Source organism: Zophobas morio, unplaced genomic scaffold, assembly GCF_036711695.1.
Source record: "Zophobas morio isolate AGI-343-1 ecotype UQ-CSIRO unplaced genomic scaffold, CSIRO_AGI_Zmor_V1 ptg000057l, whole genome shotgun sequence".
Classification (NCBI taxonomy): domain Eukaryota; kingdom Metazoa; phylum Arthropoda; class Insecta; order Coleoptera; family Tenebrionidae; genus Zophobas; species Zophobas morio.
This window is the reverse complement of record NW_026972162.1, coordinates 188,119-215,321: the sequence shown is the minus strand read 5'-3', so window position 1 is coordinate 215,321 and position 27,203 is coordinate 188,119. Positions and strand designations below refer to the sequence as shown.

The window sequence follows — 27,203 nt, the reverse complement described above, 5'->3', positions numbered from 1 at the left end:
AAAAACATTTATTGAATTTAACTCCTGTGACGCTATGGTTGAAATATAAGCGGTGCTTAATGTGTTGGTAGTATTTTGACTCGATTTTTCAAAGCAAATGACAATTTTTGCCGACTTATTTGAATTTCGCGCCTCTGGCCAGCACGGCCATGTCAATAAAACAGGTTCCTTAAAAACAGTGATGTAAACTGCGGGGGTAAATACTCCGAATACAAAAAATCGCAAAAACTTTGGCGCAAAACACGAACTTTGTGGTAAATCATCCCCTCCACCCTGCCCCGAAGGGCACAAGCGCGCCAGCGCCGCAGTTCGTGCCGTTTGTGCCCTTCCGCCTCTAGGTTATGTTATTTTGTGTTCGTTGTTTTTCAGGTTTGAAAGCGTAAACATGCCTTCGTCAGTTCGACCAAAGGGCTCTGGTGGCGGCAACCGCGCTCCCCCAGTTACCCCCATGTCAGAGCGTCAGCAGATGGCCCTGCTGATGCAAATGACCTCCTCGACGAACGACGTTGGCTCTCGAAGCCCCAGCGGTCCCAACTCGTCGCGATCAAGAGACCGAAACGAAAGAGGTGAAACACCATTGCATTTAGCTGCAATTAAAGGCGATGTCGAACAAGTTTGTAAATTATTGGCACATCGGGCTGATCCTAACGCTACTGATTTTGCTGGTAATTTATCGTATCTAACAAAATTATGAAGCGCGTGTAGATTTTGCGTTGCCGTTGCGGGAGTTATTGTGAACTTTGTCATTTTGGAGCAGGGTGGACGCCTCTGCATGAAGCGTGCAACCACGGCTGGTACGAGGTTGCTTTCCGGTTGGTGCAGGCGGGGGCCAACGTCAACGCGAAGGGCCACGAGAACGACACGCCGCTTCACGACGCCGCCATGAATGGACACATCAAGCTGGTCAAGCTTTTGGTCGAACGGGGCGCCGACATACATGCTAAGAATTCCAAGGGGAAAACGCCTTTAGATGTTGCCACAAGTGCTGTTACACCGTATTTGCTCAATCCAAGTTTGCCTTTACCAGGTGGGTGGTCTGAGTTTGTTTCAGTTGCAATATCAGTACATATTTATTAGCTACGGTACTGTGGGCTGCATTTTTGTTACTTTCTTTTTAGGTTTGATAAAAAGTGTTTACAAAGTCGTAATGATTTGTGTTGTGACCTTAAGTTCGACGAGATTCCAGTTTTGCAATTTTTTACCCTTGAATCGAATATTATGGGAATTGGAATGTCGGTTGTACCGCGTCGTTAAAGTTGTGCGCAAGTCGCCACAAGTTTACATAGTGGGTTGAAAATTTGCTGTTCAAGAAACTATGGCCCCACCAGCGGTTTTTATTCGAACTGTTATTCCTTACTAGCTTGTAACGTGTTTGACTGCTTTAACATCAAGTTGAACATATACTCTTATTAACAATATTACCATTTTGGAGATTTTCAGTTGTTAATCTGAAAGCTTAAAACATTAGCAGTGGACGTAACCACACCGGTAGTAGTCTCCCGTTTTCGTCCGTCCGTCTGTTTGGTGTCTGTGTCCATTTTTTTAGACACGTAATCTCCGAAACTGCTGGACCGATTGTTGTCAAATTTTGTATGTATATTAGAAATATCATGTAGATAGTTAAACGCGATCCCAAATTTGGCTAATCATCCTCACCAACAATTTGATGATGTCGTTTCAATGAATGGTATTTTAAAATGATTTTAAATTTACAGTAGAAATATTTTTCACATACAAACTTCGACACCACTTTTCACCCCATTGGGAGTTGAATCTCGGAAAATGCTTAAATACGTCTATCATTATTTATTAAAGAACGTTAATACCAAGTTTCACGTAAAAATTTAAATTTACAATAGAAATATTTTTCCCATACAAACTTAGCCTCCACATTTCACTCCTTTAGGGGTTGGATCTTGGAAAATGCTTAAATGCGGGTTTCATTCTTTGTATTGAAGAACATTAATTTAATATCAAGTTTCACGTAAAAATTTAAATTTACAATAGAAATACTTTTTCCATACAAACTTAACCAGTACTTTTCATCCCCCCAGGGGTTGAATCTCGGAAAATGCTTAAATCCGTGTTTCATTGAAACTGCATTTCCAGGACGACAGCCTGGCCAGTTTTAATTGGTCATATTCTTCTTTATAACATTAGCACATTCTGAATGAAAATAAGATTTACATGCTTTACAAGACAAGTAATTGTCAGTACGTCCAATTGTGCATCTAGAACACTTGATCGCCATCTTTTAAAATAACTCCTATTCAGTTGTATAGGGTCAGATAACGTTCAAGAATAAAAACCCAATAACGATAAGACGTTATCAGACGAAGCAAAAGCCAAAGAAATGAACCGAAAAAGTTCGGCCAATCTATTAAGATCGGCCAAAAAAAGAAAATAAATGCCAAAGGCACTATATTAAATGATGTTATTATGATTAGGTGTAGAAGCCACCCAAATCATGCACAATTGCAAAAAATCCTTCAAAAGAACACTCCAAAACGAAAGTGTTTACAGATGCTACGTTAATAATGGCTACATCGTAGCCGACGATGCTACGAAATTTTGCATTTCTGTAACAAACTGTCATCAGAAATCTTGTTTGTTGTGTCTAGTACCAATTTCAACTAATTTTTGTTTTAATAAATCGTTTTTTAAGTTTGTTAGTGTGAAATCAGTGAGTAGTTGGTTGTATTTGGCACGGGCCGCATCATTACGAGTTTGTTATGAGTGCATCCAAATAAAAGCTGAAAAATGAGTGATGACAGTGATTCCGGCCCGAGAAACAAACGGAGAAGGAATATTTGTTTAGACGACAGCCCAAGTAGTGGAAGTAGTTCCACCGTTAGTTCAGTAGTAACTAGTACCAGACGACGAGTCCGCAGAAGATACATTGAAGATGACTCTGATTCAGATAGTGGAAGTTCTATTGAAGTTAAACGCAAACGAAAACCCGTTCCTATAGTGACAAGTGATGCAGAGTCGGACAGTTCAGGTTCGGTGATAATCAAACGCTCTAAGCGTCCCGCTAGAGTTGTCAGGAATAATAATAACAATATTCAAAACATTTTGTTCCAAAACATATAATTAATAATTTTACTCTTCTGTTTTGAGGATACAACTCATTCCAATGAAACAAATTTCGATGTGACATTCTTTCGATGCATAAACATAAACAAATGAAGTTAAGCATGAACACTGATAATAATACATTCTTTTCTGTTGGTTATTTGCTTTGAATACATTTCATATTATCTGGGGACGGCACCTCTTTCGAATTTGCACCCCTGCGGCACAGGGGGTTCGAGGTGTCATTTACACTACCTGTTTTTCCGATATAAAGGTTATCAGAACGCACAAATTTTCTATAATTTTTCAAAGAAGCGGAATTTATTGAATTGTACTTTAAGGGCGAGGGAAATTCTGTCGAAGTAATCTGGGATCAATTTTTTTTGTTTCATTTCTATGACGGAAATATTTTTTTTAAGTTTTGAAAAAAGGATATAATTTGAAAATAATCGAAGGTGAGTTTTCTGCAAGCTTGGGAAGTATTGTAATAGGGTCTATTTGGTGAATGACTAATTTCATGTTTTCTCGACGTTTCATAACCCCTAGATCCCTAGAGTATGAAAAAGTAAGTTTCCCGTTTTCGTCTGTTCGTTTATCGCGTGTTTGTGGTCTGTTGGCGGTTTTAGGAGACAAATAATTTACGAAACGACTGGACTGATTGTTGTGAAATTTTAAATGTGTTTTTGAATATGTAGATGTTATTGTATGTAGATTGTTAACGTCATTTTAAATTTTTTCAATTTTACAATTTTTTAATATCACGAATTTTTATGTTTTATCAAAAAAGCGGGATTTGTTGGGCTGCAATTCAGGGGCGAAGGAAGTTCTGCCGAAATGACGTTCGACCAATTCTTTTTAACTACAATTGCTGTCGTAACTTGTTTAAAAATTCATCATCATACAGAAAATAAAATTTCATTTGACCGTCACCACTACAATTTTTCGAATTTACTCTAACCGCTAGATTTAAGCTGATAAACACAACAAATTATTAAAATTCGGAGGAAAAAAAAATCGGTTCTTTAGTTTATTTCTAAATCGCCAACATGCCCGACCTGTATTTTCACCCTTGCAGACGTCCGCTCGTCGTATATTGTAAATAAAAAATCCATCATCGCACCGGCCTCGTCCGTCGTCTCTCGTGCGTATACGTTCATCGGCGCGGTAGGTCTATCTATCAGTGACGGCGGAGGTTCCTCCTCGACCCGTTCCGATCCGGCAATCCAACTCGACTCTCCACCTCTGTCTCCTCGGAGAATCGCACCGGGCCGGGCTGTCCCCGTCACGGTCCTTCATATCGGATTCTCCAATCTTTCGCAACACACGCAAGTGGTCGCTCTCGCAAGCCGAAGCCGCCGCCAGATCCGGCTCCCTCCCCACGGTGAGATGCGTCGTGCATCGCAGGCCCACAAAGGTACGTTGCCGTCGTCAAAAAGCCGCGTGTGTCGCCGTTCCCCTGCATGCGGAGCCATCTTGTGCGAGCTGGCCGCGAGGCGGCCGTCGAACGCGTGCCGGGCGCGGAGCGGACGGACGGACGGACGTTGCCCTTTGAGTGGGCAGCGGCATGGCAGGATTGGCAGGGCCGATTTTGACTGTTGTTTGTATCTAGATGCGTCCCGTCGCGCTGGCTGCGATTGTTTTGGGTTCCGAGTTACGGGAATGATGGTCGCGAATGCAATTAGCTTGGTATCTTGTCGGACCGGGAGGTGGTGAGCTACGGTAGTAATAGTAATTGCCGGTTGTTTGTTGGGTGTTAAGAGCTGCGCTAGGTGGTTGGTAATTAATTGACACGGAGGCTTGGCCGGGGTGGGTTTTAAATTCGCCGAGTTTTGAGAGGTTTGTCGTTTGCGAACTGAGTGAGTAGGGTGATTTCGATGATGATAGGACTATATGGTGTGTGTTGCTGTTTCTTTTTTATGATTGTTGATATTGTCCATTCGATGGAACAGGGCTTACAGATGCGAGTCCAGGCGGATTCGGTGTCGGTTGTAAAATAACTGCATTCGTTGTATGATGTAAAGTGGGTCAATGGCGATAGAAAAATTTAGGTTTGTGGGAAATGTGTTTGTTCTGTTTCCTTTGTTGCACAGTAACGTAGTTGTTGTCGTCATTATCGGGCAAGTTTTTATCAACGATAGTGTGCATACGTAAATAGCATGCTGATTACTAAGAATATGAATAAGGCATTATTCCACTTTAATTATACCACAATGAGAGTATAAATGCATTACAGTGCGGCACAAAAACATTCGAAGACTTTGTAAAAATTTTGCTAGATGAATATATTTTTATAAATTGTTTAGTTGCCAACATTTTTACATCCCGAACGTAGTAAGGAAGTATTGTTATCGAGTCCATCGGCCGGCGCCCTACTCTTGTTTTTTCTCGACGTGTCATGAGCCCTAGAGTAAAAAGAAGTAGGTCTCTCTGTTTCCGTCTGTCTGTCAAATTTTGTAGCTATATTGGGACTATCATGTAGACGGTAAAACGCCAACCAAAAATTGGCTACTCATCCCCACCAACAATTTGATGAGGTATACTTGTGCATTTGTAGTGTATGACTGAGTCCATGTTGAGTTTTTACACTACACTTTCAGATTTTTGGAAAAAAAAATTAAAATTGTATAACAACATTTTGCAATGTAACTTTGAAATTGCACAAGAATGGTAACTGCCGAATAAATTCTCTCCGATATATGCAAAATATTTTGACTCTATACTTGTGGTTTATCAATGTGCTCATAGTTTTTAAAATTACTTGTACAGGGTGGCTCAAAAAAATTAATGGACGGGGCATTTTATTGTATTGATTAAATCAAGAATGACCCACTCCATTTTCCCAAAAATTTGGGATTACAGTACTGTTATTATTAGTATTGCATTGCATCTGTACAAACTGATACGTCTCCTTGCACAAAATTTTGTAACAGAAACGCACTTCAGACAAATGCGTAGCACGCTTCTTTCCATTTTCTTAAACATTACATACATATATTTAATTTAATTTATAAAGGTTATCATCAAAAAAATAAAATTCGCAAAATCAAACTTTATAATTTCTCGAAAAATCTGGATTTGTTTACCTTTTGATATCACAATTTTTTGTTTTCTTTAATTTTTCGATTTTTCGTTTCCTCTATTTTTCAAGTTCTTCACTTTTTTTCATTTTTTTGATTTTTAATTTTTCATTTTCTCAATTTTATATCATAATTTTTCGTTTATTCAGTTCTTCAAATTTCCAATCTTTGATTTTTCAATTCCTGGATTTTTTAATTTTTCAATTTTGCAATCTTTATATTTCCTTATTATCCCATTTTTCGATTTTTAAGTTTCTCAATGGTTAATGTTTCGACTTTTCAAGTTTTTGTTTCTTCAATTTTCAAGTTCTTGATTTCAAATTTTTAGATTTTTCAAAGATTTCATTTGATACTTTTTCGTTTTTTCATCAATCAAAATCAAAATTGTAAAGTAGAAAAACTGTAACATAGAATGATCGAAAAATTGAAAATCAAGTAAAGAAAAAGTGAGAAATTTAAAAAAATTAAAATTTTTATTAGATACTAGCTGACCCAGCCACGCGTTGCTGTGGCTCAGTAGTTATATACGTCCTCTACCGGATGTCTACGCAACCTAGATGGCAAACGATGTTAGAGAGTTGTATCGATAAATACGATAACCTAGGGTTCCAACTTACACCGCCATGTATTAGGAATTCATAGAATTAACCAATAAATTACACACTATTTTGGTATAATAAACATTTAATTTGCAATAAAATGAAAATAAAAACTATACTATCTTTTAAGGTGGATCAAAGTACAGATAGTTACAAAATTTGATCAAAATCGGTTCAGTAGTTTCGGAGTTTATCCCGAACATACAACGTGACACCAGATTTATATAGATATTTAAAATGAAAACTAGAAAAAATGCAAATCAAAAATTGAAGAAACGAAAAATTGAAAAATCGACTTACCGAAAAACTTAAAATTGAAAAAACGAAAAATTAAAAATTCTAAAATTTGAAAAACCGAAGAATGAAAAACCGAAAAATTTAAAAAATAAAGAAAATAAAAAACCGAAACGAAAATACAATTGAAAAAAACTGAAATATAAATATTTGAAGAGATGTTGAACATAAATATATTAAAATCCAGTTTTATTTATAACACATTAAAGCTGGTATCTTTATTTATATCTCTACAAAACATTGTGATACAGATTTTAAAAATAACCCTACTGCGTTTTTTTTTGTGAACCCCATTCATTGCTAAAAAATTTCAAGATAATTGGAATGATTTGCACCGTGGCATCGGAATTTCAACAATAAATCGTTATAAAGCCTAAGAAGAGGTCCATCAGAATACATATGTATATAAAAATACATAGGGGATTCTATTTGCAAAACGAAGTTTCCATTAAAAAAAATTGGATTTCCATCTATAATCTTTAAATGAAATATCGGTTTTCATAATATTAAACTGAGTTCAATTCGATACCGCCAAAGAATTTTTCTCAAAGTCCATAATAGACAGAGACTTTAATATGTACATATTAAAGTCTCTGATAATAGATGCGTAATCTTTTACCGCCAGATCTGTGAGCCACCTTGTATCAGTTGAACTGAAAAAAAAAAAAAACCGCAATGAATTGATGAACATTTTAATTAATAGTCCGTAACGTTTTGATGTGATCCCTTGACAGTTGAGTCAAGATCTTAAAGCGGTTTTAGGATTCCAATAAAAAATTTAAATAAAACTGATTAAGAAACGACTTAACACAATAAGGTAATTAAGATCATGAGAACATGTATTACTGAAGCAAATTATAGGTTGGTCACTGTAAATAAAGTGATGTAGATAATTGTTGACACGAATTGTTTTCTTTCGATTCCGAAATGTGCACAAAAATTGATAACATTTCAAAAATAAGTGCACATTATAAACATGCTACTTTTCGCGTATGCTTTCATAATCCTTTCTTATTCTATGTTGCATATTACTATAAAAATTAATTTTTAAGATTGAAAGCATATTATATAATTTATAAATAAAATTATGTAACAAACTTCGAAATTTTGTCAAGTCGATATTGGTTCATTCTGTTCATTACTTTGGTGATATCATCACAAAAAGTGTATCAATCGAGTTATTTTATTAATATTTCAGAGAGGGATTATCCCGTTTTTCCTAAATTCTAAGAACACAGTAACGTAGCGATAATAATAATTATACGAATTTCTCAAACGCAATGTGCATATTTATGTCGAGGATATTTTTTTCAGCTTTCTTCGACTTGAAATAGATTATTAAAATGGTCCATTACGTACATTGGCTTTTGAATTTATTGCATACAGTTCCGTACAGCTCAAGGTTACATAGAAAATTTAAAAGTACTGCAGTGTGATTCACCTACATTTAAAAGCCACAACAATACGTAAATATTGTTTTTTTAAGATCTGACTTCCGGCATTACCAATTTTTTGAAATTCTTTTGCGACTTTGAGATAAAAATATCTCGCTGCAACCGATGTTGGTAACTATAATTGACTGTGATTTTCTATTTTTGTCTGGAATCGACATTATCGGACCAGAAATTGATTATTAAAATTGGGGTGGTAAATAAATGGCGATTGTTGGGTGTCGAACAAATATTGATAATCTAAATAATAAAATAACTGGCCCGGGCGGAGATAGTGAATCCTAGGGTTTTACCTGGGATTATGTGCTTGATATAGACGATGTGGGTTAATGAGGATGAAAAAATGGAGCGAGGAAATGAATCGCATTTGGTGTTGGTCGTAAATAATTGCAGTTGTATAGTGTGAAGTGGGTCAACTGGCGAAAGAAAACTTATTAGGTTTGTGTGAAAAATGTGTTCTGTTTCGTTTGCCACACAGTAGAATGGTTTTTGTGTTGTTATCGGCCAAGTTTTATCAACGATACTGATTAATAGGAATAATAAATGAGGAATGTTTAATATTTTGATTTTACAGGTATCATAATCATGAAAAAAATCAGTACACTGCAAAATGCTGACTAAAATGTGTTTCCTCGTATTCCTTAAAAATAATGGCGCACGGACTTTCACAATCAGATGATAATGACCGAAGTATCTATGTACTAATTTTTTTTTGCCTAGTGACGTCATCTCAATTGTTTTTTTTCAAATGTTTTGTATGTATTAGTTAACTGAGAGTATTTGAACACAATTCTATTAAAATCTGTAGTACATTTACCCAAGATCTAGGGTGGGATTTGAAGTTTCGCGTGTTGTCCATTTTTTATGGATCTATTTTTAGAGAATCGCGATTTGCGAGTAAACAAGCTGCGGTTTAATTTGCGCACACTTCAGATCAAGCGGTATTGTGTGTAGCGATGTTTTTTGTTCTGATACGAGTGGAGAAAGATTATCGGCAGATGAGTTAAATCCTGTGTTGCTTGTAAATAATCGGCATTTGTTTTGTTTAACATACAGTAAGATAACTTTTTTGTTATGGTTATCGAGCCAGCTTTTATCAGAGATAGTGTGAATGTGGAAACAGCATACCGACTAGTGGAAATAGTCAGAAATTTATTTAACTTTAAGGTATATTGGAGACATTTTAAACTTGTTGGCAGCATTACAATGAATTCGTATATGTAAAAACGCGTAGTTTTTGAAAAATTGCACAGTGGTAGGCTTCTTTTTATTAAATACAGATCCTGTGAGTTTTTTTATTTATTTTTCAGTTTCGGTATGTATTTATTATTATTATTTTTTTTATGTAAAATCGTTAAACCAACTTAACTTTCCTAAACCATATTTTAATCTTTTCACTTTTCACTCGATTAAATTAAATAAAAGTTTATATTACTTGCGTAAATAAATGTAACAGTTACTGAATAGCGTAATGTAATTTTAATTTAAAGTCAGTAACTGTGTAATATTTCTGCTGTGGACTAATGTGACAAAAATAATTGCTAGCAGTGACAATCTTATCTAAACACAAAAAAAAAAATATTTGTGAACTTATAAATTATCGCTACTTGTAGGAAAATTTTCCTCTTTAACATTGATGTTATCTTTGGCAAATAATAATTACTTTAAAAATCTTGTTTTGCGACTCGTACGTATTGTGTAGAAGCGATAATATTTATGAGTAATGTAGTTAAAATAAGTAACATTTATTATCATTACATTTACGAGAAAACCCCTGAATAGAAACCAGTCTAAAAAATAAAAAACAAAGCAAATGACACTTTAATGGGTCCAGGAGTCGTCGGTCGTTGTTAATTGCGTTTACAATTGTTTTTCTTATCTCGTACATTACTCAAATTTCTGAAATGTTGAAACATAAAATCTTTCACGAAAAGAAAAAGCGACAACTGTATCAACATTTTTTATGTGTGTAATTATAGCGCTTGCCGATGAAAGTGATGCGTTGTCCAAGGCTATAGCAACGTGGCAGTATTTCGTTAACAACATTGGAATGTTTTTATGCAAATATGTGCATGATTAAGAAAATTTAGACCAATTGGGAGCGCTGCAAAAAATGCGATAAAATTATGAAAGGAGTGTGATGCTGCGCGTTTTATACCGAAAACAGAAACAAATAGTGTATCAATTGCGTGGCATTTTCACAATCGCCAGAAACAAAAATTCAGTCATTCCACGAACTTGTAACCCGTAACGCAATTATTTTTTCAATGATCAAAATTTCGATTTGACAGTCCAATGAACTGCTCCCTTCAATCCACTGACTGCCGCCTGTTTGTTTTTCAGAATCGACTGTATCCACTCGAGTACAACCACGCGTAAGGGATGACAAAAAACTCTCATCCGAACCCACCAAGTCAAAACTACCTGACGAACCAATGGACACGGCTAAGATGTCTGCCGCCGAAGACGTCTACGAATTCAAGTCGATAAAAGAATCCGAGCAGACGCAGGAACAGAAGAGCGTCTCCCAGGAGGCGAACAGCGATGCCGGCGACCAGCCGAGCGCCGCCGCCGCGCAGTCGGAAGAAACTTCCAAGCGGAACTTCGCGGAGATAGCCGACCCGAGCGAAGACGGCGGCAACGACGACGAGAACAGGCGGAAGAAGCGCAAAGAGGAGGGCAACAAAGACGGGAAGACGCCCACGCAAAGAAACGCGAACCAGAGCAAGGGGCAGAGCGGCAAGCAGGGGGTTGCGGCGCAAGGGAAGCAGGGACTCACCGGAGGCGGAAAGGCCGCCTCAGAAAAAAAGAGTCCGTGTTCGAGCCCGAAGCCGTCAAGCAACAGCGACGCGGAGCTGGAGGACGGAAAGTCGGACTTGAAAGTACCGCCGCTGAAGATCGTGATACCTCAGGGTGGCAGCGGGGAGCAGGAGGGGGGCACGAGTAGGAACGGGAAGAGCAGCTCACAAAGGGCGCATCCGCTGCCGTACGTCGTAGCGAGCTCGAATAGCAGCAGCGACTCGAACGACAAAGAGATGGCGGCGGGGAGCGTTAGTCCGGAAGGGGCGAGCAAGGGGGATGACAAGAAGGAGGGCAATGCGGGGGGGCAGGCGGATGAACAGGTGAGGGGGAGTGGTTTTTAGTTTGGTCGGTTTGTAAAATAAAATTGAAGTTGAAGATGTTTTGTATAAAGTTTCAAATTTTACATAAATCACTCGCTCTGTAACTTCTTTCGCACTAGGGATTTAAAAGTTCTCACTTCTTCAACATTTCACATGACCAGATTCAGTATCCAGTAAGTAGCTGCGGCGTAAATTAAATTCAAGATACTCATAAACATTTCAGAGAGGTTCTAGTCACCAGAGAGTACTGAGGAGTTCGCATAGAACAGGTCCATCTCAAGGAACTGATCGTGGTAGTAACAATTCGTCTCCTCAGCTACAGAGGTCGCATTCGCCGTCGCCCTCGGCGTCACCAGTTACGCCTTCTAATCAGAACGAAATTGTTGCGTCGAGTGCTACTGCTACAAGTACATTGTCGAAAACGTCGGATTCACAGGTAGAATATTTATACTAACAAGATGTAGTTCCGAATTACCGAACATATTTAAAAATTGTATACTTACTTTTGATACTAATACCTACAAATTTATGAGAAAGGCAAAAGGGCGTAAGTCCGAAATGTAATCTTTTTCAAAAAACTTAAACAAAGCAAAACTTTTGAACTTTTACTAAACGATCAATTTGCAGCTAAAATTATTTAGATTTTAATGCAATATTAAATTTGTGATAATCACAAATTGATTTTTTTATTTTGTTTTAAAACTAAGCTTGCTGTTGCATAATGTTACGGCTAAAAAATACATCTTCAGTTATACCGTTATAGTAGATCAAGTTTACGAAAATCAAACACACTTTTTTTGTAATAACTGAAGATATTTTTTTCCAATCTTTTTAGGCAAATGATTTATTACAACCTAAAAGTATTACTCTTAGTAAAAACAAACAAAAATTATTATACTCCTCAAATGCGCATTAACAACAATAAAACTAACATCAAAGAAACAAAGAATTTCATTAGACGTGGACATTAAAATTCTTCTCTTGACGATGTCGTTGATGACTGCAAATTCCTGTAAAAATCTTTAACGCTATAATCAATAAAGCCTCTAATAAATTCTTTTTTTTTAATCAAAGTATTTTTCTTGCAGTTAAATATAAAAAATTTAAGGCAGTATCGGTTGGAGCTAATGTATAGTTTTTCGCGTGAAATTAAAAATTTTAAATTCCAGATTCCTTCTCGTATCTTAACCATTTCGTAGTTCTCCATGAGCATTTTTTTTTATTTTGTTATATTTTTCGATTAGGCCCTTTGTATAAATTTGCAAAGTAAAAAAAATCATTTTGTATCATTTCTGTGCCGGTGAATTTCCGTTTTTTCGTATTTACTGCTGTTATGACTAATTGATACCAGTCTCATGACAGATGAATGTTAAAACTTCTCTAGCTATACTTAGAATATATCGAAACGTAATAATTTAAAGCAATTTTTAAAAAGTGTGTATTTACATACCAACATTATCTAAATTTTGGGAATCGAGTTATTCCCTTTTGCTTTTCTGCCGCAGAAATAGAATGCATTTGTATTTTCGCTTATTGAAACACATAATATATTAAAACACCAAAAATCATCATTTTAGGCCACTTTGAATAATGACACCGAACCCACATCTGCCTCGTCCACTTCTAGCACGACGACAACAACCACAGCACCGGTGGAACTGCATCCACGCAAGCGCAAAATGAAACCAAACAAAGAACTGTCGGCTCCGCCCCCAGAAGCGCAAGAAGCACCAGCAGAAACACAGATTCATCCGCACGATCAACCAATCACGAATTGTTACCAACTCTTCTTGAACATACGAAAGCAGGTAGGATCATATTCAAAACGAATTTGGACAAATAAAAGTACACCTAAAAAAATCATCGCAGATCGATAAAAGAAGAAGGGGGCTATTTCCAGTCCAACCAAAGCCTCCGCAAGGCTTTAAAGACTATCTGATGAACAGATGTACGTACGTCTTGGCAAGCACAGCTCCAACAACCCCAAACATATCCTACCCTCCCACACTGCCAGCGCAGATGAAAGATTTGTTCACGGAGCAGGAAAAGGAGCGGTACAGGCTTCGAATGCAGGTAAATTCATTACTAGGTGCTCGATTAACGTTGTTGAATTATTTATGACTATAAACGAGCCCAGATTTAACTAATGCACTGCTTCTAGCATGTAATTGAGAAAGAGAAGCTCGTGTTGTCTGTGGAACAAGAAATTCTACGGGTGCATGGGAGGGCTGCACGCGCTCTGGCCAATCAGTCGCTTCCATTTTCTGTGTGTACGATTTTGAGAGATGAAGAGGTCTATAATCTCATCACGCCAGAACAAGAAGAGAAGGATCGAAATGCTCGTTCTAGATATAATGGTAGTTTCCATGCTCAATATTTGAAATTTACTTAGTTTTTTTCTTCAGGTCGACTTTTCTTAAGCTGGTTACAAGATGTCGATGATAAATGGGAAAAAATCAAAGAGCACATGTTGTTGCGACATCATAATGAAGCAGAATCTTTGCACGCTGTGCAAAAAATGGACTGGGAATGGAAAATGAAAGAACTGAGTTTGTGTGATAAGAAAACGACTCCTTCAATTGATGAGCATCATGTACCGATGGTACATGTCAGTGATGACTTTGATCTCTTACCTGCGTAATATGTGATTTAATTTTTATAACTGACGGTATTTTTTGTTAGTTTTAAGAACAGAGTAAATAAAGTTAAGACTAAATGAGAAAAAATATTGTTTAATCCTTCAGTCTATGTTAGTTTAAGCAAGATACGCTTGCGATTCAGAATTAGTTAGAGGATCATTTAGGCTTTGATCTGTGGCGTAGACGACGTATCAATTGTTGTCTTCTGATGAGGCAGTATTTTAAAAAATGGAGATCTCAAGTTGAAGGATAATCGAGTTTCAAGATTATTATAATACACACCAGTGAATGCTCATCGCTAGATCTAATAATGGGTATTGTATTTAGAACAGAAAAACAGCTTCGTTGGTGTGTAACTTAAATATGGATAGTTAAAAACGAATTCTATTGAACTAATTGATGTTGCAACTCAACTAAAAAACACTAGATTGACGAAGTAATTTCATTTTCCCGCACAGTTCCACCAATCAGCGCACGCATTGCGCAAATGCCACAAATGTCAGTGACCAGTGACAGCTTTGACATTTATTTAGGTTATATCACTTTTATTCCATTTCATCCATTTCAGCCTCCACCAGTTCAAAAATAGCAACTTTTCTTCATGCAAACCCCAAAATGAGCCCTCTCGCACTCGCCAGCTACCAAAAGTCGACCAACAAACCCGCAACAAGTAACAGATGAAGGTTGCATATTGTCCTTCTATCACCAGAACCACTCCTAAATAATATGAATTTCAGCCCAACTAATCCATAAGCTGGATGCGCACCAGCATGAACCAGCAGCTAATGGAGCGCCTTTCTCCACAACCGGGCGGCTGCCCCTTGGTGCACCTTGGCCACACTTCTAAGGAAGCAGACCCATCAGCTGACCGTTTCTACCCTTCAGATGACCATAACTGCAACTATCACCATCAGCAAAATAATAGTTTCGACAGTAGCCAGTACTATAACCAGCCACATTTGTATTTGCCAGAGGGGCAGAAAAAGAGCAACGCTTTTGACTTGTCCAGTTTATCATTAGGGAGTGGGTACTGGGGGTACGGGGAGCCGGCGAAGCAGTATTACAGGGCCCCCTCGAATTACTTACTTGATAATTTTACGAAGCTGGGAAAGTCGAGTCCGAGTTTGGATCAGGGGTACCACACTTTAGGGTTTGGAGCGTCAGAGGGGAATGTTTTCAAGGGGAAAAAGTACCACAACAAGAATAACTCGTTTGATCGTTTGACCGACGATATTATAGTTAAGATCTTCTCGTTTCTCGCTAGCGTGGATCTGAGTGTTTGTGCCACTGTATGTCGTAGATTTAACGTTCTAGCGTGGGCCCCCTCACTGTGGCGCATTATAAGGCTCGAAGGTGATAACGTGAGGGGTGATAGAGCCATCAGGAGTATCCTGCGCCAATTGTGCGGGCAAACTGACACCTGTCCAAACATCGAGCGCATTTACATCACTTATGGCACAAAAATCACTGATAAGAGTCTCCTCACTTTGGCGAGACGCTGCCCCGAGTTGACTCATCTGCAAATTCAAGGTTGCACCGCCATCACCAACAACGCCCTCTTCGAGGTGGCTTCTCGCTGCAACAACCTGCAGCACCTGGACGTGACAGGTTGCGTGAAAATTTCGTGTATTAGTATAAACCCGGGCCTCGATCCGTCGCGCCGCCTCCAGCTGCAGTACTTGGACTTGACCGACTGCTCGGCTCTTCAGGATAGCGGCTTGCGCGTTATCGTACACAACTGCCCCCAGATCACCCACCTCTACCTGCGCCGCTGCGTGCAGATCACCGACGCCGGCCTCAAGTTCGTGCCCAGCTTCTGCACCGACCTGAAGGAGCTGAGCGTCAGCGACTGCGTGGACATCACGGACTTCGGTCTGTACGAGCTGGGCAAGCTGGGACCGGTCTTGCGCTACCTGTCGGTAGCCAAGTGCCATCGGGTGAGTGACGCGGGGCTCAAGGTGATCGCCAGAAGGTGCTATAAGTTGCGGTATTTGAACGCGCGCGGCTGCGAAGCGGTCTCCGACGACGCCATCATCTTCTTAGCGCGCTCGTGCACGAGGCTGTGCGCCCTGGATATAGGGAAGTGCGACGTGAGCGACGCGGGGCTGAGGGCGCTGGCAGAGAGTTGTCCGAATCTGAAGAAGCTGAGTTTGAGGAGCTGCGATCTGGTTACGGATAGGGGGGTGCAGTGCGTGGCGTATTACTGCAGGGGGCTGCAGCAGCTTAATATTCAGGATTGTCAGATTACGTTGGAGGGGTACAGAGCTGTGAAGAAGTATTGCAAGAGGTGCGTGATCGAGCACACGAATCCGGGATTTTTTTAAGCAGCCATTTTTATTATAGCGTTTACAAGTACTATTTTTGTATTTTTATATCGAGAAATTGTTAACTATTTATTTTTTGTATATTTGTATATCTAAGAGTATTTTTATTAAAATTTTTCTCTACTAAGGTGCATTTGTTTCTATTTTTTCCCTCTCAATGGTAGATGTGGGAAGTCTGTTGGTCAAAGACTTCTTTATTTCCGTGTTTTTTGCAGACTTTATACTTTCGTATTACCTGTCATTCGAAGCAAATTTTATTGGACAAATCTGTTTATTCAAAAAGTTGATGGCGTCATTAATTAGGTACAGTTAATTCTTTCTATTTTATAATTTTTGACAGATTTTATTTCTTATTTAGAACATTTTTTGCAGTTTGTAAAAGATATTTTTTATCTTTTGAATTAGAGTTAATAAAAACAAAACACATGGAGAATTGTACCTATGTGTTATCTAGATAAATAAAATTACGTCTAATTAGACAATTATAGCAAATAATTATACAATTTAAACAACGATGTATATCTCTCATGATATCTAAGTACATACATATTATTAATGATGAATGATATTTATGCAATAGTTTTACTTTTATTAAGATTTACAGCGTCTATTCAGAACCACATCTGATTTATTTTTAAGTAGACAAACAATAAAGACAAAACAGGATCAAGGTCCAGCCAATTTTATCTAAGCCGATGACTCGACACTTTAAAAATGATACATAATATATTATATAACTGAGAAATCATTTTTGTTACATTATTACCACAGTAATTAGCCTGTTGAGGTGAGTATGTACATCGAGCACATTTAACAAATCCTCTGCTATTAAAACTCACTTTCAAAATTTTACGCCGATCGATTATTCACATAAAGACCTTCTAGTAAAGGCAAACAAAAATGGGCCATAAAACAAACTATTTTGGATTTTGAATACGGTGCTCATCAATTCCACACGATGACTAAACCTCAAAAAAAGCCATCGTGCACTGTAAAACTGTCTCATGATCATGATGATATATCTCAACCTACTTTAGTTGAACACAAATAACGCTGTGAAGATGGCCGCAAGGGTACTGCAAGGACCGGAATTCAGACATCCAGTGGACAAAGATACTTTAGGTCAGTTCTTCTTCAACAATGCGCAAAAATATTCAGATAGGGTTTGTCAAGTAAGTAAATGAATAAATAGTCTGTTTAAAAATACATAATTACACATAACTTGTAGGTCGACGGTAGTACCGACCAAAGCGAAACCTACGCTAGCGTGAAGGTCAGAAGTATCAGAGTAGCACTCGCTTTACAAAAAAAAAGGATCACTTCCGCCGATGTTGTGATTCTTTGCTCAGCAAACACATTAGATAACACGATTCCGCTGTTGGCTGCTAGTTATTTAGGTGCCAAAGTAGCAAATTTGGAACCTTCGCTGTCAGTCAGACACACCCAACATCTGCTGGCTTTGGTTACTCCAAAACTAATTTTTGTAGAAGAGGCGGCGGTTGGGTTGATCGAAGAGAGTCTAATTAGTTCTAGTTTTGATACAGAAATTGTAGTTTTTGGTCAATCTGAAAAGTATGTGAGATTTTCTGATTTGGTAGTACCGCAAGAAGGCGAAGAGGAGTTCCGTCCGGTGGAAGTTGATGTTGAAGATGTGGCGCTTATGCTTTTCAGTAGTGGTACCACAGGTTTACCCAAGGCTATATGTCACTCACATAGGTCGTTTTTGTGGGCCACCCTACAAACCTAGTAGGTACTAATTGTAAAATATTTTTTTTACTATAACGTTCATACTTGTAGCCAAGGGGGAGTTCGAAATTCTGTTTTTCACTTCACTTCTTTCTACTGGATGACGGCATGGATGATGATCACCTGCTGCTTCAAATCTGGAAGCTGTAGAGTCTTTACACGAGGTTTCGATACCGAAAATGTTTTCCGAATAATCGAAAAGTACAAGGTAATTTTTATTTTTCTTTCGGTTTAATTTTGACACGTAACTTCTAGATTCCATACCTATTTACGGCACCTGTTTTAACTTATAAACTCACAAGTTTTAAAGATGCCAGTAAGTACGACACCTCATCACTCGAAGTAGTCATGTGTGCCGGTACTCCAATGGCTCCTTCCCAAATCCAAAAAATGAACGAATTTTTCCCGACAGCTGTGACCATCTTGTGTTGTGGTATGTCTGAAATAGGCGTCGTTTCAAGTTTTGACCTGGAACACGATCGGGAACTCATAAAACGAAAATACTCATCTTGCGGACATCCCGCCGCTGGGGTACAACTGAAGGTACTTCTGCAAAAATTAACAACTGCATTACTTACATTTTTTCTCTCAAGATCGTCGACCCAGGCAGCGAAGAACTGCTACCTCCCAACCAAAAGGGTGAAATTCGCCTTAAAGCTCCATCAATGATGAAAGGGTACTACCGCGGCGACGCTTCTCACGCTTTCGATAAAGAAGGCTTTCTGAAAACTGGCGATATAGGGTACTACGATGAGGAAGAATGTGTTTATGTGATCGAAAGGATTAAAGAAATGTTCAAGTACCAGTCGTGGCATATTATTCCGTCTTCAATCGAGGTCGTACTGCTGGAGCATCCGGGGATTAAAGAGGCGGTTGTGTTCGGGCTTCCGGAAGGCGAAAATGGGGAAGTACCAGCGGCATGTGTGGTATTGAAGGAGGGGTTTACGCTCAGTGGGGAGGAGATTGATGTGTTTTTGAAGGAGAGGGTGGTGGATAGGGAAAGGCTGAGGGGTGGCGTTACTTTCGTGCAGGTTTTGCCGAGGACGCCGACTGGGAAGGTTGTGAGGAAAGAAATTAGAGATTTTGTTATTAATTCAAAAACTGCTTAAGTTAATAATATACAATGGTAGCTTGTAACACACATGTTAAATAAAAATACTGTTATTATTGTTATTAGATTGTTTATGAATACTGACAGTTCTAACTCCCAGGGAAGCAAAACAAGAAGAAATAAATGACAATATTATAATGCGTCCCCGACTCGCCGCTAGTACTAATCTCAAAACAGCCCCGTAGCTACGGGGGGGGGGAAGATGGGACTGAGCCGCCCCTAGCAGTGGTGGTTGCCCCCCCTGGAACACTTAGACATTATAAATTTCAAATTAGTAATAAAATTTCGATATAATGCCGATTGCTAAAGCATATTTAGTAGCCCCACCCGCCCACCCTTTATTTTCTTACAGGGTATGTTATTTGGCAATATATACGAATTTTTAGATGCAATACAGCTGTTTGTAAATCTATATTCTCTGAATCGATCGCAATGACGCATCAAAGATTGGCAAACTTGGTTTTTCTGGCTTTTGAAAAGTACTGTACCAATTCTTTGGACTTTTTTACGAAAATTTAATAGCGGAGAAAACGACGTTTACAATTATTTTAATGAAAAAATAAAGCAGTTATCTGAGTGTATTATTGAAATATATATATTTACATGAAGCCCCCTCTGTCGACAAACTTGCCCCCCCTAAATAAGTTTTCTAGCTACGGGGCTGTCTCAAAATATAAAGGCTCAAATGATAGAATATTGTCAAAGTTGAATCTAGTGCAGAAAATAAATTTACTCTTTATTTATTTTTACTATTTTTTATACATTTTTATTTCCGTCCGTCTGTATGTCTGTTGATGGTTTCATTAGTCAGATAATTTCCGAATAATAAAATTCAACTTTTCAAAATTTTATGTAAGTAAAATCGCTTGAAATTTATAAAGTACTACGTTCTTTATTCGTGGATTTATTTGTACGGTTTCTTGGTCGGTCATTGTAATGAAGGTGGTTACGTTGAAAGAGTCTAGTACCATATGTACCACCAAGGTAAAGGATAGTTTACCTTCTGCTGAATCGGTACCACAGGAACACAAAAGACTGAGGAAGGTTGAGGATAACCAAATAATAGCTGATATTTTGTGTGGTACCGAAGGAGAATGGAGAGCATTTGAATGTTGTTTTTGTGGAAACGATTAAAAAAAAAAACGCAACACCAACACAAATGTTATTGCGATATTTTTTTTTTATTTGTATTATAATCAAATGAGTTCAGAAACTGCGGCCAAGTTTTTTAAAAAGCATCGTTTAGATCCAATCATAGATAAGTTTTTTGAAGATAAGTGAGAAGTGTGATTAAGTTAAAATAAAAAATGCGGTAGTGGCAAAGAATGTTTACTTTCACATAATTCACACGTGTTTTTTTTTTATCTAAAAGTGATTTACGTTATCAACGTAGTTGTGTTCATATAACTAGTTTCACCAAAGTAGCAACTAAATTTAGTGCAAATTCTACGACACAAGATGAACAAGCAAATAATCGAAGGGCCAAAACTAACATACTTCATAAAGGAGAAGACCTTTGGTGAGTTTTGCTTCAACCGTTGTGAAAAATATGGAGATAACATTTGCCACGTAAGTACTGTGCTCTTTTGAAAACGCTTTCTACGAAAATTTAAATTCAGATCGACGCTACTGATAACAAAACAGAAACTTACTCCAGCGTCAAATTACGAAGTACTCGAGTAGCGATCGCTTTACAGAAGAAAGGAATTACTTCTAAAGACATTGTAACTTTTTGTTCTTCCAACACTCTCGATAATGCAATTTCCATAATAGCATCAGCGTTCTTAGGCGCAACAATATCAAACCTGGAATCGTCGTTATCAGTCAGACACACTACACATTTATTGCGTTTAGTAGAACCAAGTATGATTTTTGTGGAAGAAGCGGCAATAAGTTTAATTGAAGAAAGTTTGGACGGTGCAAATTTTAAACCCGAAATTATAGTTTTTGGTAAATCAGAGAAATACACTGTATTTTCGGATTTATTAAAACAGCAAGACTGCGAAGAGGAATTTCGACCTGTACAAGTCGATCCAAATGGTCTAGCCATCATGTACTTCAGCAGCGGGACTACCGGACTTCCTAAGGCTATTTCCCACACGCATAATTCTTTTATGTTTTTTATTTCTGTTTGTTGGTACGTTTGATCATAATTTTTGCTAGCAGTACTAATTTTTGATTTAGTGAAGCTACTCCATACCAAGCTGCTCTGCATTTTACCACTTTCTATTGGATGACAGCAATGATGCTCATGTTTTGTTGTTTTGAAAATGGCAGCTATAGAGTGTTTGGCCGCAATCCAAGTGCTGAGGATATTTTCAGATTTGTCGAAAAATACAAGGTAAGAATCTTGAAAATTATTAAAATAGTTTCTATTCGTGGCTTTTCAGGTCGCTACGATTTTTACAGCACCTATTATAACTTACAAACTAACAAGTTTTGAAAATTCCCACAAGTATGATACCTCTTCCCTCAAGTACGTCATGTGTGGTGGTACACCAATGGCTGCTTCTCAACTTGTAAATGTTAGAAATTTATTCAAGGGCGCCTACGTTGGTCTAGGATATGGAATGAGCGAAGTAGGAGTAGTGGCCGCAATGAATTCGAAAAATGACCCAAAATACAGCACCCAAAAATTAACTTCGTGCGGAACACCGGCCGCAGGTCTAAAACTAAAAGTAAGTACTACTCATCCATCAAAAACACCATTTCACCATTATTATTAATATTTGTTTCTAGATAGTCGATATAGACACCGAACAACTCTTAGGGCCCAACCAAAAGGGTGAAATCTGCATCTTCTCCCCCTCGTTAATGCAAGGGTACTACAAACTTGATTCTTCTGAAGTTTTTGATAAAGACGGTTTTTTGAAAACCGGGGACGTTGGTTACTATGATGAAGACGGTTACTTGTACGTCGTTGAAAGAATTAAAGAAATGTTTAAGTACCAGTCGTGGCACATAGTACCTTCAGCCATTGAAGCGGTACTGCTGGAGCACAAAGGGGTTAAAGAAGCGGCTGTGTTTGGGCTTCCAGGTGGTGAAGATGGAGAAGTACCGGCTGCTTGTGTGGTACTGAAAGACGGGTATTCACTTAGTGAGGAAGAAATTGACTCGTTTTTGAAAGAGCGGATTGCTGATAGGGAGAGATTGAGGGGTGGTATTACTTTTGTGAAAACGTTGCCGAAAACGCCAACTGGAAAGGTGGTTAGAAAAAAAGTTAGGGATTCTATTATCAATTCTAAAAAATGTCCTCTTTGAAAATAAAATGATGTGTATTCGTGAGTTTATTGTTTTGCTTTAAATAGGTACTTCTGAGAAAATTTGGTAGAACTGAAAACATCACAATTAGAGAGTACAAAGCAAACAGGTTTAAACTTGTTGTTGATAACATTGAATTAGTTGTCTCTGCTTAGAGAGAACCAGTAACCAGCACATATTGAAAAAAATTTGAATATCCTACGGAAAAAAAAACACAGCTTAGATCATTTGTTTTCTAGAAAATGCTCAAAAACATTATACATATAGAAATTACTAAAAATACTATGTATTTCTAGGGGCTATAATTATACATAGTTGCATCTGTCACATAAGGATTTTCTGGGATTTAGATTCCAGAATTAATAGACTTCTTTGCGATAGACACTTCCGAAACATATTCTACTTAGTGTTAACTTATGATTATGAAGTACTAGATTAGCACTGGAAATGCAAAAGAGTGTAATTTCAAAGAAAGACGTTATAGCTTTATGTTGTTCAAGTGTACTTGATACCATCATTCCGATTATAGCTGCACTTTTATCTTGGTACTACCGTATTAAACCTGGAATGTTTACTGTTTATGAGACATCAAAGCATTGTTAAATTTAATCATCCCAAAAACAATTTTTGTTGAAGAAAATGCAGTAAATTCAGTGAAGGAAAGTCTTGATGACAGTACTTTTCAACAGTGAAGTTATAGTTTTCCGAAATTCGAATAAGCATTCCCGTTTTGCGGAACTGATAAAACCTCGAGTAGGTGAAAAAGAATGTAGACCATTACATAGCAATACAGATGAAGTGGCCATGTTTTTCTGATGACTTCCTAAAGCAATTTGTCACATCCATTCCTTATTATTTTCCAAATCACAAATCAAATATTTAGTATAGTACGAAAACTTGTCACAATGCCCCACGTAATTATAGCCTTCATGAGGAGCGCTTATTATTGAAATGTAAAGATACGACTTTTTTTTTAGAAAAAGCTGTTACAGTTGTGTGATTTTGAGACTTGTTGTACGTTTATTGCCGGATGGATTAAAGAAATGTTCAAGCATCAATCGTTGCACATTGTACTACATTAAACAGAAGAGGCACTAAGAGAACACCTTCCTATTGGATAAAGTGTGGTTGTGGGCGTTCTTTACAGCGAAAAGGGAACAACATCGGCTGCAGTTATCGTGGTAAAGGAGGGTACTGCCGTCTATGAGAAAGAAATTGACAATTTTTTAAACGAGATGGTGTTAGACAGAGAAATACTGAGAGGAGATTTTTTTATGAACATTCCCTGAACATCAACCGGTAAAATTGTTCAAACAGGAATTAAAACTATTTTAACTGATTTGTTGAATAAATTATGACCTTGGACTAATAACAATAGATCATAAAACATTGTGTGATGCTTAATAATGTATCAATTATATTCCAGTGTCACGCAGTCATGCAATTTTTACAGTTTTATTAAAATTAATACTACACTTCATGCTTTCATTACGTGAGTTCTACTTTAAATACAAGTGACACTTATTGATTACCTGATAAAGTGAAAAGCATATAAGTACATCAAAGGTACTAGGTACCGATCTTTCTTTAAAACCTGTTAATTAAGTGTCAAGATACTTCAGTTATTAAATGCATATGTTTTAGTAGTTTTGAGTTAAGTTTCTCAGAATTTCAGAAGTACGATCTTCTTCAAAATCACTGAGATACCGAAAAAAATAGCACGACTGGTCTAGCAAACTAAATACCTACCACTACAAATTAGGCAGTCACCTATTAATAGATGTGGTTGTGTAATGTCAAACACTTTAACGAAACGCCATATTGTAAGCTACAATCTTTGAAAATCTCAAGTTTTTCTTATCAGCACAAAATTTTTATTTTGATGGTAAACCTAAACAGAAATTGCCATTAATATCAAGGCCACTGAATTGCAATAATTGTCTAAATCTCACTAATAGGTGTCTTATCTTGTTTCTAGTTGCTTGTAGCAACATAACGTCTAACTACAATAACATGAGTGCGCGAATTTTGCAGGGAGCTAAACAAAAGTACCTCACTGAGGAAAAAACACTAGGTCGTTTTATTTTCAACCGCTGTACAAAATACTACAATAACCTTTGCCAGGTAAGAACAAGCTTCATTTTGTTACAATCTGAAAATTTTACCAGAAAAAAAAATAGATTGATGGTACCACCGACAAATGTGAAACGTACGGTAGCCTGAAAATACGAGGTACTCGATTAGCCATCGAACTCCAGAAAAGAGGAGTGACATCCAAAGATGTAATTGTAGTGTGTTCCGAAAATACACTTGATGCTGTTATTCCAATAATAGCAGATACCTTCCTTGGTGCTAAAGTCTCAAACTTGGATCCTTCACTTTCTATAAGGCACATTAAACATTTGTTAAGTTTAGTGGAACAATGAGTGATTTTCGTCCAAGAATCGTCCATCAAATTAATCGAGGAGTATATTTTGAATAACGATTTTCAAACAGAAATCATCGTTTTTGGTATTTCGCAAAGGTACTCCCTCTTTTCAGATTTTATTAAAGAACAAGAAAACGAAGACGAGTTTGAGCCAGTCGATCTTGACCCCGAAGAGATAGCCTTGATGTTTTTCAGCAGCGGTACTACAGGGCTGCCTAAACCAATTTGTCACTCGAATAGAGGCTATATGGAGATTGTCGCACAAACATGGTGACTACACTTTTTTCTCTAATTGGCTGTTATATTTGTTTGTGTTCTAGTCAAATTGTTTGGGTTGATAACGTTTTACACTTTACCACATTCTACTGGATGACAGCGATGATGATCTTCCTTGGATGTTGTAATTTTGGTAATTACAGAGTGTTTTGTCAGAAATTCAGAATGCAAGTGGCGAAGACATTTTCAAAATTATTCAGAAGTATAAAGCATAAAGTAAGTTGAACGGCTAGCTAACAACGTGCTGAGGTACTGTCTGTCGTCTTTTAATGTTAATTTACTGTTACATAAAGTGTTGTTAATAGAATATGTAGTGATTCTTCATTTCAGGTCAAGAGTATGTTTATGGCTCCTTCTTTAACCTACAAACTTACTCGCGTCGAAAATTCGCAAAAATATGACACTTCTTCTCTCAAAGTAATTACTGTTGGTGGTACCCCTATATCAGCAGTTCAGATTGAGAAACTGAGTCAAACGTTTCCGAGTGCAATAAGCTGCCAGTTGTACGGTATGACCGAAATAGGACTGATTTCAGGGTTTGGACCAGACGTCGATCAAGAAACGGTTAACAAAAAAATTGCGTCCTGTGGAAAACTTAGCCCAAATACTAAACTAAAGGTACGACTTTATCAAACTTGAATGTAGACACATCCATCAATATTTCTTCTTTTCTAGGTAGTTGATCCTGCCACTGGAGAAATGCTCCCTCCAAACAAAAAAGGAGAAATATGTGTCTTTTCTCGCTCTCTCATGAAAGGGTACCTTAAAGAAAATCCCTCTACGGGTACTACGACGAAGAAGACTACATATACATAGTTGAAAGAATCAAAGAAATGTTTAAGTATCAATCGTGGCATATAATTCCGTCTTCAACCGAAGCAGTGTTGCTGGAACATTCAGTTGTTAAAGAAGCTGTGGTTTTTGGACTTCCGCACGATGAAGATGGTGAGGTTCCAGCTGCTTGTTTGGTGTTGAAACAGGGTGGTACCATTGGAGAACAAGAGATTGACAAATTTTTAAGAGAAAGGGTTGCCGATAGGAAGAGGTTGAGGGGAGGAGTTACTTTTGTGAAAACACTGCCTCAAACCCCCACCGGGAAAATCGAGCGGCGACAAATTCGAGATTTTGTTGTAAACTTGAAAAATTACAAGTGACAAAATATTGAACGTAAGCAGTGTTATAGTTTATTGTTTGAAAAAAAAAAAACGTGTATTTTATAATAGCTCTTTTCTCCTGTTCCTGTATTTCAATTTTTCCCAGTAAGTGTGCAATGTGAGTAGATTAATAAACTACTCGTAGTAGACCCGGTTTATATGTATGTAGAATGTGAATTAAAGTTAATTCGCGATTAACTTTTAATTGAGGTCCGTTGCTAAGCAACCAATCACGGGCTCATATATTCTACATAGATTTTAATCCTCTGTTAAATTAATGGAGGATTATTTATATTTAATTCGCGTTCTATAAACCGGCCCGTATACGTATAAATGCATATTATTTTCCACATTACATGCATATTCCTACCTCGTACATACATAATCCGTATCCAGTTTGCCCCCCTTAGCGTCTGGTGAGGTGACACCTTCGTACAGGCGAACGGACAATTTAAGTTTCATTGGTCATCCAACCAAGCAACTTTGCTTGGTTGGATGACCAATGAAACTTGAAAGACTTGGGTGTAAGGTATGTAGAAGTAAATCTCTACATACTTATGTAGAGATTTACTTCTACATACCTTACACCCAAGTCTTGACTCCGGATAGAATATGATGTCTACGCACTTATTTTCCATATTTTAAA

The 27,203-nt window shown here is 37.6% G+C and overlaps 5 protein-coding genes across 7 annotated transcripts; all 5 read left to right on the top strand.

Annotated features, from left to right (window-relative positions):
* Window positions 1–148: 148 nt before the first annotated feature.
* Window positions 149–14,344, top strand: LOC135143054 (ankyrin repeat domain-containing protein 12). Of its 3 annotated transcripts, none has more exons than XM_064074897.1 (9): window positions 149–254; window positions 370–566; window positions 758–1,027; window positions 10,840–11,618; window positions 11,842–12,054; window positions 13,196–13,426; window positions 13,488–13,691; window positions 13,780–13,975; window positions 14,024–14,344. In XM_064074897.1, the coding sequence occupies exons 2-9, from the start codon at window positions 386–388 to the stop codon at window positions 14,257–14,259; spliced, it is 2,310 nt and encodes a 769-aa protein (XP_063930967.1). In that variant the 5' UTR covers window positions 149–254; window positions 370–385; the 3' UTR covers window positions 14,260–14,344. The 3 variants fall into 3 exon arrangements, with proteins under 3 accessions (XP_063930967.1, XP_063930966.1, XP_063930965.1); XM_064074896.1 differs by having other exon boundaries at window positions 370–665; XM_064074895.1 differs by having other exon boundaries at window positions 370–665; window positions 755–1,027.
* An 85-nt stretch (window positions 14,345–14,429) lies between these two features.
* LOC135143057 (F-box/LRR-repeat protein 7-like) lies at window positions 14,430–16,708 on the top strand. The gene is made up of 2 exons (XM_064074903.1): window positions 14,430–14,940; window positions 14,995–16,708. Exon 2 carries the CDS (start codon window positions 15,016–15,018, stop codon window positions 16,579–16,581), a length of 1,566 nt encoding a protein of 521 aa, XP_063930973.1. The 5' UTR covers window positions 14,430–14,940; window positions 14,995–15,015; the 3' UTR covers window positions 16,582–16,708.
* Window positions 16,709–17,280: 572 nt separating this feature from the next.
* Window positions 17,281–19,500, top strand: LOC135143027 (uncharacterized). Its single transcript, XM_064074854.1, has 6 exons — window positions 17,281–17,368; window positions 17,619–17,753; window positions 17,810–18,327; window positions 18,379–18,535; window positions 18,583–18,870; window positions 18,921–19,500. The coding sequence occupies exons 2-6, from the start codon at window positions 17,643–17,645 to the stop codon at window positions 19,434–19,436; spliced, it is 1,590 nt and encodes a 529-aa protein (XP_063930924.1). The 5' UTR covers window positions 17,281–17,368; window positions 17,619–17,642; the 3' UTR covers window positions 19,437–19,500.
* A 1,207-nt stretch (window positions 19,501–20,707) lies between these two features.
* Window positions 20,708–22,723, top strand: LOC135143007 (uncharacterized). Its single transcript, XM_064074832.1, has 5 exons — window positions 20,708–21,007; window positions 21,058–21,575; window positions 21,623–21,779; window positions 21,829–22,116; window positions 22,178–22,723. The coding sequence occupies exons 1-5, from the start codon at window positions 20,897–20,899 to the stop codon at window positions 22,697–22,699; spliced, it is 1,596 nt and encodes a 531-aa protein (XP_063930902.1). The 5' UTR covers window positions 20,708–20,896; the 3' UTR covers window positions 22,700–22,723.
* A 1,915-nt stretch (window positions 22,724–24,638) lies between these two features.
* LOC135142991 (uncharacterized) lies at window positions 24,639–26,558 on the top strand. The gene is made up of 7 exons (XM_064074814.1): window positions 24,639–24,823; window positions 24,880–25,108; window positions 25,142–25,397; window positions 25,448–25,619; window positions 25,734–26,021; window positions 26,079–26,104; window positions 26,173–26,558. Exons 1-7 carry the CDS (start codon window positions 24,713–24,715, stop codon window positions 26,555–26,557), a joined length of 1,467 nt encoding a protein of 488 aa, XP_063930884.1. The 5' UTR covers window positions 24,639–24,712; the 3' UTR covers window position 26,558.
* The last annotated feature ends 645 nt before the right edge of the window (window positions 26,559–27,203 follow it).

What these genes read in the sequence shown, in the direction of transcription:
- LOC135143054 (XM_064074895.1), top strand. Translation starts at nt 386, where the DNA reads ATGCCTTCGTCAGTTCGACCAAAGGGCTCTGGTGGCGGCAACCGCGCT. An exon ending in TCCAAGTTTGCCTTTACCAG is followed by an intron (nt 1,028 to 10,839) that starts GTGGGTGGTCTG and finishes TTTGTTTTTCAG; the next exon opens with AATCGACTGTATCCACTCGA. An exon ending in GGTACAGGCTTCGAATGCAG is followed by an intron (nt 13,692 to 13,779) that starts GTAAATTCATTA and finishes CACTGCTTCTAG; the next exon opens with CATGTAATTGAGAAAGAGAA.
- LOC135143057 (XM_064074903.1), top strand. Translation starts at nt 15,016, where the DNA reads ATGCGCACCAGCATGAACCAGCAGCTAATGGAGCGCCTTTCTCCACAA.
- LOC135143027 (XM_064074854.1), top strand. Translation starts at nt 17,643, where the DNA reads ATGGCCGCAAGGGTACTGCAAGGACCGGAATTCAGACATCCAGTGGAC. An exon ending in GAATAATCGAAAAGTACAAG is followed by an intron (nt 18,536 to 18,582) that starts GTAATTTTTATT and finishes CGTAACTTCTAG; the next exon opens with ATTCCATACCTATTTACGGC. An exon ending in CCGCTGGGGTACAACTGAAG is followed by an intron (nt 18,871 to 18,920) that starts GTACTTCTGCAA and finishes TTTTCTCTCAAG; the next exon opens with ATCGTCGACCCAGGCAGCGA.
- LOC135143007 (XM_064074832.1), top strand. Translation starts at nt 20,897, where the DNA reads ATGAACAAGCAAATAATCGAAGGGCCAAAACTAACATACTTCATAAAG. An exon ending in TTTTTTATTTCTGTTTGTTG is followed by an intron (nt 21,576 to 21,622) that starts GTACGTTTGATC and finishes TTTTTGATTTAG; the next exon opens with TGAAGCTACTCCATACCAAG. An exon ending in GATTTGTCGAAAAATACAAG is followed by an intron (nt 21,780 to 21,828) that starts GTAAGAATCTTG and finishes GTGGCTTTTCAG; the next exon opens with GTCGCTACGATTTTTACAGC.
- LOC135142991 (XM_064074814.1), top strand. Translation starts at nt 24,713, where the DNA reads ATGAGTGCGCGAATTTTGCAGGGAGCTAAACAAAAGTACCTCACTGAG. An exon ending in GAGATTGTCGCACAAACATG is followed by an intron (nt 25,398 to 25,447) that starts GTGACTACACTT and finishes TTTGTGTTCTAG; the next exon opens with TCAAATTGTTTGGGTTGATA. An exon ending in GATCCTGCCACTGGAGAAAT is followed by an intron (nt 26,105 to 26,172) that starts GCTCCCTCCAAA and finishes GGTACCTTAAAG; the next exon opens with AAAATCCCTCTACGGGTACT.